This window comes from Bactrocera latifrons, unplaced genomic scaffold (assembly GCF_001853355.1).
Source record: "Bactrocera latifrons isolate USDA-ARS-PBARC rearing strain unplaced genomic scaffold, ASM185335v1 scaffold_20, whole genome shotgun sequence".
Taxonomy (NCBI): Eukaryota; Metazoa; Arthropoda; class Insecta; order Diptera; family Tephritidae; genus Bactrocera; species Bactrocera latifrons.
In genome coordinates, this window is record NW_017535519.1 from 168,970 (window position 1) to 179,520 (window position 10,551).

At 33.3% G+C, this 10,551-nt stretch overlaps 5 protein-coding genes across 6 annotated transcripts; 3 read left to right on the top strand and 2 right to left on the bottom strand.

Annotated features, from left to right (window-relative positions):
* The first annotated feature begins 3,966 nt into the window (after positions 1–3,966).
* Positions 3,967–5,342, top strand: LOC108967996 (transcription factor Adf-1-like). The gene is made up of 4 exons (XM_018931713.1): positions 3,967–4,359; positions 4,427–4,563; positions 4,615–4,777; positions 4,840–5,342. The coding sequence occupies exons 2-4, from the start codon at positions 4,434–4,436 to the stop codon at positions 5,210–5,212; spliced, it is 666 nt and encodes a 221-aa protein (XP_018787258.1). The 5' UTR covers positions 3,967–4,359; positions 4,427–4,433; the 3' UTR covers positions 5,213–5,342.
* Positions 5,343–5,832: 490 nt separating this feature from the next.
* On the top strand, positions 5,833–7,592 carry LOC108967952 (microsomal glutathione S-transferase 1). Of its 2 annotated transcripts, XM_018931652.1 has the most exons (4): positions 5,833–6,564; positions 6,913–6,948; positions 7,152–7,231; positions 7,296–7,592. In XM_018931652.1, the coding sequence occupies exons 1-4, from the start codon at positions 6,364–6,366 to the stop codon at positions 7,546–7,548; spliced, it is 570 nt and encodes a 189-aa protein (XP_018787197.1). In that variant the 5' UTR covers positions 5,833–6,363; the 3' UTR covers positions 7,549–7,592. The 2 variants fall into 2 exon arrangements, with proteins under 2 accessions (XP_018787197.1, XP_018787198.1); XM_018931653.1 differs by lacking the exon at positions 6,913–6,948.
* Positions 7,593–7,694: 102 nt separating this feature from the next.
* On the bottom strand, positions 7,695–8,213 carry LOC108967953 (cytochrome c oxidase copper chaperone). The gene is made up of 2 exons (XM_018931654.1): positions 7,991–8,213; positions 7,695–7,928 (listed from the first exon to the last, which is right to left on the bottom strand). The coding sequence occupies exons 1-2, from the start codon at positions 8,125–8,127 to the stop codon at positions 7,844–7,846; spliced, it is 222 nt and encodes a 73-aa protein (XP_018787199.1). The 5' UTR covers positions 8,128–8,213; the 3' UTR covers positions 7,695–7,843.
* A 617-nt stretch (positions 8,214–8,830) lies between these two features.
* On the top strand, positions 8,831–9,640 carry LOC108968062 (dynein light chain 1, axonemal). The gene is made up of 2 exons (XM_018931828.1): positions 8,831–9,184; positions 9,254–9,640. The coding sequence occupies exons 1-2, from the start codon at positions 8,921–8,923 to the stop codon at positions 9,542–9,544; spliced, it is 555 nt and encodes a 184-aa protein (XP_018787373.1). The 5' UTR covers positions 8,831–8,920; the 3' UTR covers positions 9,545–9,640.
* LOC108968061 (translation machinery-associated protein 16 homolog) lies at positions 9,612–10,448 on the bottom strand. The gene is made up of 3 exons (XM_018931827.1): positions 10,338–10,448; positions 9,904–10,276; positions 9,612–9,849 (listed from the first exon to the last, which is right to left on the bottom strand). The coding sequence occupies exons 1-3, from the start codon at positions 10,338–10,340 to the stop codon at positions 9,632–9,634; spliced, it is 594 nt and encodes a 197-aa protein (XP_018787372.1). The 5' UTR covers positions 10,341–10,448; the 3' UTR covers positions 9,612–9,631.
* Positions 10,449–10,551: the final 103 nt, after the last annotated feature.

Consider the following 10,551-nt stretch of genomic DNA (forward strand, 5'->3'; position numbering starts at 1 on the left):
AAGGAATTAATAGTTTCGCCATATATTAAAAGTCCAACATATAATAATTAGCAATCGTAATAAATGTTGGGTGTTTTAATTTAAATGCCCAAAAATTTTTATTTTGCTCAATCTGGCCATAATGGAAAATGTTATAACGTAAGAGGAGGGATTTGTTGCATCGTTCAAGACCACTTATGAAAAATGAAAAACAATGAAAATTAAATAAATTTGTGAAATTTAAAGGTATTTGATGAAAKKTTKTRYAATTTGAAGCATCATAGTATTATTTKCAATGGAAAATGATTAAAAACATTTAATGATTGAGAGCTAACAACCTTAAATCCTTTTATTGGGTATTGAAAGGTCAAATGCCAGTTGTTTAATATACTTTAAAAGATTTAAATAGTTTCTCCATATAATAAATAACCACTATATAGTAATTTTTATTCGTACTAAATGTTGGATGTTTCAATTTAAAATGCCCAAAAATTCTTATATCGTTCGATCTGGCCATAATGGAAAATTTTATAAAAAAACGCTTATTTTGAGGCGCTCTCACACTGGAATAAGTTGGTCATCACATTATCCCTGGCAGCGATACTAGGCTTGAACTCATTAAAAGTCCGTTCAGGGTTAATTAAGGAGTGCCTAACCTCGCTGTCAATAGCATCGAGTGTCTCTGTGATAAAACTGTTATGGCAGCCAGGAAACAGCGTAATCGTAGGAAATTGTAAAGCTGATGAGTGCTTCTACATGGCTGGGCTTCGCGGAAGCTTGGCCAACGCTGGGCCACCGTCCGTTTATGCGCTGTCGCAAATATGGCTAGCCTCTCTCTAGTTGTGGATTTTACATTACAGCGTGAAATAATGTACAACTTTTTTAGAACATCTGGTATTCTTGGAAATATAACCTATAAAAGTGACTAATACATCACACAAAAATGGCTCGGGTTTTTACAGTTTAAATCCCCATGTTATTCTTAAAAATTTACCCCGAAGCGGATGTCTCCACAAAAATTGCTTATGTTTAAGAAAAGCACTATATGGAGCACTTTTACAGTGTAACCAGCTAGATACTCAGACAAACTACCAAGTGCACCGTCTAAAGTGAGCCGAATTAGTTGGTAGGGAACATTTGTTGGGAACAAGTTTTAATTTTTTTCTCTTTGGTTGGCAAACATACCTCATGGTCATTGAAGAAACAACATCGTATTTTTTCATTGTTTTGAAAATGTCAAATTTTTTACCGAAAAGTGATGATTTGCGAAAAGCATTCGTTTTTTGTTTAAATTTGGCTCCTTACCATTTGTTTTCATCTATACGGGGCACACTTTGGCTGAGCAGCACTTTGATCCTTACGCAAAATGCCAAAAATGCGGTGTCGGATTGGTTTGCTGCAAAAGACGAGCATTTACATGGTAGAAAAGTGGTCAAAATGTGCAAAAAGCATTGGTTAATACTTTGTATTAGTATTTTATTTCCACAAAAAAAAAATTTCATACCGGTACATCGTAACGGTAATCGTTTTTCGAACTCTGCTTCTAGACTAATGAGAAGTTGGGCTTTAACAATGCGTATTATTTCAACATTATTTTGGAAAAGTTGTTTTCAAGCATTTATAAATGTGCTTGGTGTATCTGGTGAGCATACTCATACATACTCGTTTCATTTCACAAAAAAAAGTCGCCAGCCAAATTCCTAAAAGAGTGTTCTCGCCGGCAATATACATACATATGTATGTACATTCGAAATAAATAACAATAAGTAAGTTTTTATGGTCATGCGAATTAGTAAGTATATTTGTGTCTTTTGCTTGTTTATTTCATTATATGCTGTGTGTCGGCATGTGGTATTGTGTTTTTGCTTTTAAGTCTGGCTACATGTGTAGAGGTATTCGCTTTATTCGACGAATATGCGAAGCTACACGTAGAGAGATCAAAGTCCACGGTGTGTTTTTATTTTATTTGCCAGCCGCACAACCATTTCATGACGAATTTATTAGGAAAACAAATATATTTAAGAGTGGCAGCACGAAGAGCCTAATATATGAGTGAAATCTAAAGAGTGCGGCAATTTAAAGAGAAATGACTAAAGAGTATAACTTATATTGAAAAAAAAAATTGGACAAAAATGGTATGGAGATGACAGTTCTTTTTTCATGATTAATTTCAGTTACTTATACATATATACATATATTACGTTTTGATTAAGGTATACAAATTAATGACCATACATACATATGTACTTAATTATATACAATATGAGAAGCAGAGAACATATGTTTTAAGTTCTCTGGTGAGAAGCGTGTTAGTCTGTGGGTGTTGATATGAACTGCGAGCACGAAACCGCAAGGCTGAACCTAATGAGAAATAGTAAACTTTTTATTGACATTATTAAGATCACATGAATAAACTAATTACAAATATATACAATATTTATAAATTAATTTATTATATTATATAATTTTTTTGCAAGAGAAAAAAAATTAAGAGAAACATATGTTCCAATCGAAGCTCCTTGGCGGTGACCGTCACTTATCCTTGGAGGATCATATAAAATCTATCCAGATTTTCGGGGCTAAAAACCAACACTTGATTGTTTCCTAGAGGGTGATCCATATTTCGAGGTTCACTACTTTTTTAAAGAAAGAACACAGAAACTTCAAATTGAATAGGTAATGTTATTATCATTCGAAAGAACATTCTTAAATAATTATTATTTGAAGATTATCTCTTTTAAGCTACACTTCTCAGATGGTCCATTCGTCGATCTTGTTGGTCATAATTGTGAAATTATCTATCCACCGAAGTGTTCTCTCAATAAACGCATTGATTTATGTGATGTGTTGTAGGTTTCTTGTTGAAACCAAATGTCGCCGATATCACGAGTCAATTTCAGGCATCAAATAATCGGTTATCATCGCGCGATAACCGTCGCCATTGACGGTTACATTCTCACCGTCAGCATTTTTGAAGAGATATGAAACATGATTCCACCGATCTACCAACCACAGAAAATCGTTGTTTTTTCTGGATGAAATGGTAGCTCTTGATGTTGTTCAGACGTACATAAGTGTTTGCTTTATGAAAGGCCAAATAATACTGAAAACAATATCAGTGAATCTCACGCGATCTCTCAAAAAAGGCTAGTGAAAAAAGTACCTTAAGGTAAACAGTAAGTGATTGGTATTTTGCGAAGAGACTCTCAGCAACACTGTCTTCTATAATAAAATGACCGTATCTTTAACTATATAGAAGATGTATGAGCCGTTAGAAGCTATTTTATTTATTTTTTTTTTCTTATCTAAGAGAATAAGATGTGGAAACGTCCCAGCTTCCCCTGGGCTGATAAAAAATAATATATCTTCTATATCAAACATTCGGGAACTGCTCGAGTTGATTTGATTTTAATTTAGCCGCTTTAACATAAAATTTGACATCGCTTAGCTTCAGACTGTGGTTGGATGAGTAAAAATTGCTCAGTACAGGTTTTTTGAACACATCCTCCGTCCACATTTATGTCCATAAATTCCATATCTGAGTAACTACTTTCAAACAAATTTAGTACATAACATTGTCTCGATGGAATATAATATTTGAAGATCTCAGATACCAAATATGTGAACACTTGGTTTAGGTGGGAAACTTTTTAAGTTAATAGAATGCATTGGTGCTAAAAATGGGTAAAATAGAAACAATTCGTACCCTAGCCTCCATATATCAAATATTAATACTTTCGAACTTACGGTTGATTTTATACTGCTTATATTGGTCAATATGTGAGTTGTCTTAAGGAAACTCATAAAGCATCTTATTCGAGTAATGATATGTCGTAGTGCCAAAATTGAAAATCTCTTCTTACTTGTTATGATATATCTTTAAATACATACATACATATGTATATTAAATTTCTATTTGATCGTATGTGAATTGAGTTTGCCGAATATGTTAAGACGCAAATGTCAAAATTCCAAATATTAAGTATCAGAGTGAAGCACGGAAAGCAAAACTTTGCCTTTTACTTACCCTATTTTTGCTTCTCTACGGGTTCAAAATATTCAATGTCAAGCAAAGCAAGGAAAGTTCTGTGTAAATCAGTCATAAGAAAAATGGTGACAGCTGTATGTCAAAGTTGTTAATGACAGTTGCACAACATTTTTCTTCCCTTTGCTTTGCTTCGCCGCAAAATACGGCTAACAAACAAGTTTGCATTCACTTTGTTTCTGACTTTTACTTTGACAGCTGATTTCGATGTATGCTTTTGTGCACATAAAAAGATTTCGAGCGAAGCAAAGCAAAGCGAAGAAGAACCTTGGAAGCAGCTATTGCTATTTTAATTGTTAAGTATTTACTTTTTACCGCAGTACAACAACATTAGGGTAAGTGAAATACACTAACAATAAGCATTAAGCACAACAGTTTTTAATATTATATATATGAAAATAGATAAAACATGGAAAGGAAATTAATTAAGGCCGTCAGGTTACACCCATGCTTGTACGACAGAAGCTCGCCTTTATTTCGAAATTTGTTGTTGAAGGAGCGACAATGGAAGGCAGTGGCGATTTCAACGGGAGCCTCTGGTTAGTATTTATTATTTTATTTACATGCAATTAAATTGTTTTCGTCAATAGTGGAACAATGCAAGCAGCGCTGGAAGTCGTTACGCGATAGATTTGTGCGTGAGATAGTGGCGCAAAAATCGAAGTCGGAGGAGGAGGGCGAAGCAGAGGAAAAGAAAGAGTGGTGTTATCTCAAATTAATGGGTTTCTTAACAAAACATGTTAACCCCAGAAAGTAAGTTGCAAATACCTTTCTAATTCAATTTGAATTTGATAATAGAAATTAATTGTTTTTAGATCTAAAACGCAATTTGGCAACGATGACCAACACAGCTGCAGTGATTCGCCTGCAACAACGCAGAACAATTTTGAGTGGGTAGAATTACTGCAGGAAGAAAGTGCGCAAAATGATAGCCAAACCTGCAGAGATACACCAAAGCCGAAAGATCCGTCGAAACGTCAACGGATTGACGAGGAACAACATACGAACAACGAGGCATTCGAACGACTTGCGCGTTTTTATGAGACAATGGAGACGGTGTTCTCCACGCAGAAGGAGTCCAAAAACAAGGCGTTTTTAGCCATGTTGGACGAACTTCTGCAAAAGAAAACGGAGGAAATGCAGGATAGGTTGAAAATGGAGATATTAAACCATGTACATAATTCTTAAAATTTAATTTTAAATGTAATAGTAGATTTAAGCGTTTTTTTTTTAACTTTTAAGTCCTGAACAAATTATATTTAGTTTGCCATAAAGTTAATGACACAAAGAAATAAACGTCAAAGACCGTATAAAAATATAGTATATGTATATAAATGATCAGCAAAATGGCGGAGTCGATTTAGCCTTGTCGGTCTGTCTGTATATTCGCGAACTTGTCCCTGTGTATGAGAAACTGATCTCAAATTTTACATATAACCTTTTTCCCCCTCCCCCAAAGAAGATATAATTCGTCGGAAGTATCAATATCGGACCACTAGAGCACATACATATGTATCTGCCCTTAATTTTTTTGTCTGGAAAACCTTTTAATTTGACAATATATCTTCACAAAATTTGCCCCGAATTATTGCCAGAGAAAATGGTACAGTCTGCAAAAAAATGTTCATACGAATTAACCAATCAAAATCAAGTTTTTGTATTGAATCTTTTGTATTTGTAAACGGTATTATAGCTTCAGCTTTGTTATTTTAATTTTCATTGTTTTAATATTTGATTTAAGCTATTTTTATTATTTGATCTTTAAAAGTTTAAAATATAAGAACTAATTTAAATAAAAATCCCTTAAATAACATATGTACATATGGTAATATTATTAAAATAATTCGTTTAAATGATGCATATTTTTAGTTTTCAGTTCCACACTCATTCCCCACTTTAAAGCCCCAAGGAAAATAAATTAGAATTGATAGAGGAAGATATAGGGTTATATAATTATATCTACGAATGGACGTTAGTAGAACTAAAATATTTGCTTTTTGCATGCAAAACATGTTAAGAAGCACCAAAGCACAACCAGTTTCAAATTCAAATATTCACTAATAAATGTAGATTAAGATACTATATTATATATATATATATATGTAAGAATATTTGGTAGAAATTAAGAAGATAACTTTGCAGTCTATAATTTTTTCCAAGGTAAACGAGTTCTACGTATGTAGATATGTATGTACGCATATGGTCAATCTACGTTCTCAGACTTTGCGGCTTAGCGTAAACAAACAATTCGCGCAGTTACAGCGTAGCTTTGCAGTTATCCAGTCGCTAAATCTACTATTTATAACTAAAATTTTGTAAGCAGAGCAAGACTATTGAAAATGGCTACAACAAGTGCAGCGCCACCATTAGCAACATTTAATGCACCAAATCCTAGTACAGCCATGAATGAGAACTTCACAAGAAATTATTTAACGCTTGATAATCCTGTCTTCTGCTGCTTTCTTTTTTGGGCGAGTGTGCTGGTAATCAAAATGTTACTGATGTCATTGCTGACAGCGCTACAACGATTCCGCAATAAGGTATGCAAGTTCCAAATTGTTTGCTAGCTAAAATGTGCTATTAACTCTTGTTTTGATTTTGGACATTTATGCTAAAAAAAATTAAATTTACGTTTGAAAATATCTACTGAACTTTGCACAACTTTAAACCAGTTGTGTAAACTGCATACATACCTACATAAATATTAAGACGCAAAACGCGAAGAATATTAAAATTAATTGCGCGTTCAATCCAATTAATCAGAATTTATTTAAAACCACCATAAGAGTTATCTATAGAATTTTGCAAACACTGTGAATGCACGTATGCAAACATCAAATTTTAGCATAAAAATTCATTCAATATAATATCCGACATAATTTTTACAGATTCTGGGTTTATTTCCTCAAAGCTGTCTGAGGAAGGTAAAATCATTCATTTAATTTTCGCATGTAAAGAAAGCAAACTCATATCGCTGGTTATGTACATATGTATGTATGTATGCATGCGCAACATAGATACATGGATTGGAAACTATACCACAAAATTCAGACTTGATTGGCAATAGTATTGCAAGTCAGCTTTTGAGAACAAATCTTTATCTACCTCCATTTGACTCTCGTTTTAGGTATTCCCTAATCAAGAAGACTTGTTTTTCAAGGATATTGAAGTGCAATATAATGATCCACATGTGGAGCGCGTGCGTCGGTAAGTAATATTACTATTTTGTACCAAGCATCTCACATTTATAACTTTCCTTACTGTTTGACAGCGCACATCGCAATGACATGGAGAATATTCTACCCTACTTCACGATGGCATTGCTATATATTTGCACAAATCCGAATCCCACAGTTGCCTGCATACTCTTCCGTGTTGCGGCCATTGCGCGCATATTGCACACATTAGTATATGCGTTCTATCCTGTACCTCAACCGTCGCGTATTATTGCCTTTGGGGTAGCGTTTGCGATCACAATGTATATGGCCTGTGCTGTGGCATTGGATGTATTGGCATATATCTAATATATGATGTGTTTACTTTTGCTTTAGTTTAACAGATTTTTTAAGAAATAAAAACTGTTTTACCCCCTATATGTTATTTAATTAATTAATTTCGCACTCATAGTGCTAATTTCCTTATATTAGTTGTACAGATTACGCAACAAGACTAGTAACAAATAAAAAGTATTTTAATAGCGACAATCACCTAATTCAAGTAAACTTTTGCTGACATTTCCAGAATACTTATTCAGACAGCAAAAATAAATTACTAACAATTGTTTTATATTTAAACGAATCAAAAGCTTGGCTGTTTTGCTTATATATTGAATCCTTGAGCTCGCATACATTGTTTATGCGCTTCTATCAAATCAGTGCAATTCTCCTCACCCCGCTCAACAATGCTAAAAAAAAACAATAAATGCATTGCTAAATAACGTTCATGGCGATAAAATATTTAACTAACCATGCATCGCGAACTTTCTTGGTTTCTGGGCAAGCACAGCATGGCTTAAGCTTAGGTTTCTCAGCCGGCTGCTCTGTTGTTCCAACGACCTTTACAGCAGCTGCCTGCGCTACTTCTTTGACTGGTGCGTTTCCCATTTTATTAATATTAATAGAACTTGATTTGCAAATGCTATATTTTTTATAGAAACTCACTCAGAATATTTCACCAGCTACTTAAAATATTTCAGAATATTATATTTTACTGTGAACTAGAACTTTTTTCAATGCAACAATGCATAGTTTCCCACAGATGTCGCAAATTGCTGAACATATTAGGGTATGCTTATATTATTTTAATTTTGGTTTAAAATTCAAATGGTATATGTATCATTGTTCAAACATGTTTATATAATATCTCGAAATATGTAAAGAAATCAATATTTAAAGCATTAAAGTTGAAAGCAGCAGATTTATTTTATTATTATGTTATTGAAAAAATAACAATTGTAAAATGAGATCAGTTGGAATATGTGTTAGAACCCAATACCATTTAACTTTTGGTTTCCCAACTAATGTTGGAAAACATACTTTGGCGCGTTTCACATAATATATAACATAATTTGTTTTAATTTATTGTGCTGTTAATCCTTCCAAGAAGGATTTTCCATGCCATTTCATAATTTTTAAATGAATTTCAATTTAGCAGAATCAAATAATTAAAGTGTATTTGGAGAGGCTTCAACTCAAGATCTTCAATTGTAAGATATTTAATGTAAGATTTATACTTATACGCCCTTTGTTTTTTCAAACAATGAAAATACTGGTAAACTAAGTTTTTTTTAAAACTTGTACCCCAAACTATAATTTTGGCACAAAATTTTGAAATTGTCATTGAAAATTATTTGAAACTAAATATTTGAAAATATAAAATAAATCTTATATTTACTCAATGGCCAAACCTACTACCATTAAGGATGCACTACGCATTTGGGAAGAAAAAAATGGCAAGGATCCCATAACAGTGACAGACATCGGTTTACAGTTTCAATTTCCTCCAATTGAAAAAATGGATAGCACACTTAATACGCTTGTTAACTGCCGGAAACTTAGTCTGTCTTCTAATATGATTGAAAAAATAACGGGTATCAATCAGCTTAAAAATCTCCGTATACTCTCGTTGGCAAGGAACAATTTAAAAAATATCAATGGCATTGTAAGTTATGAGTCCGAACCTTATTCAATGCAACATATCTTATGAGGCATGTTCTTCTAATATTGAAAGGAGGCACTTGGAGAAACATTGGAAGAGTTATGGGTCAGTTACAATATTATTGAGAAAATTAAACCAATTGAATCCATGAAAGTATTGCGCGTGTTTTATGTATCACACAATCTTATTAAAGATTGGATTGAGTTCAATCGTATGGCATTGGCGCCGAAGCTGGAGGAAATTTCCTTTCTTGGCAATATAATCAACGAGAATATGGATGAACTGGTTTTTAAAAATGAAGCTATACGTCGTTTACCGCTACTAAAAAAACTCGATGGTGAACCGGTTATTAGAGGCGATTAGTTGACACAAACTAAATAATGTATACAAAGCTGTAAACTGTAATATTTTTTATAAAAGAAAATATACATTTTAGTATAATACATTTATTTAAGCCAATTCCATGGCTTCCGTATTAGATATGCTCCCTACAACAGCTGTTTCATTAGCAGTATTATTCTCATTGCTATTTATAGTGTTTGTGCTTTTCAGACGCTGCAACATTTTATGTGAAACAAGATCTAACTTCAAATGTTGAACATTGAGCGCACTACCATCCCAATCCATTAGCGATTTAAATTTCACAGGATCGCAGAGGTTTAGTAGCTCTACGGGAGAGAAAAAATGTATGTATTACGAATAACAATAATTTGTGAAATTACCCATGCCTCCACTTTGGTACTCGTTTCGCTCCCTTTCCAAAGTAATTTTGATAACATCCTGCCGAGCTGCATGTTGCTTAGAGCGGTTCTTGCTGATCGATTGTTTAAGCGCAATCTGTTCAAGTTCTTCATCAAAACGCTTGAGGTATGAAGCTATGAGGTCTTCAAATTCCTGTGGTGTTAGTGGCTCCGTTCGGACCTCATCGATTTGACCCAAAAACCAACTTAACTTCTCGCCCATTATGTTACTTTTAATTGCATGACCCATACGCGCTTTGTGTTTGTTATTTTGGCGTCTTGCTTTCTTGCCTAAAGCTTTTGTTTTCCGACTATTTGGATGTTTACATTTTTCTAGTTCTTTTCGTAGGTTAGTCTACAAAGATATTATTATTGTAGATTTATTAAAATTATTGCAAACAATATAAATTATTTACCATTTTTTCAGTCACACGTGCGAATATTTACGTTTTTATTAAACACTTTTTATTTGTGTTTCTTCAGGGAACGTACATTTACGTACATTTACGTTCTCTGGTTTAGGGACAGAGTCGTCATTTCGCCAACTGTAATATAATAATTATTGTAATAGAATATTTTATTATAGAGCTTTTACCCAACATTTTTGAAAAAATGACTTATAAAAAGTTC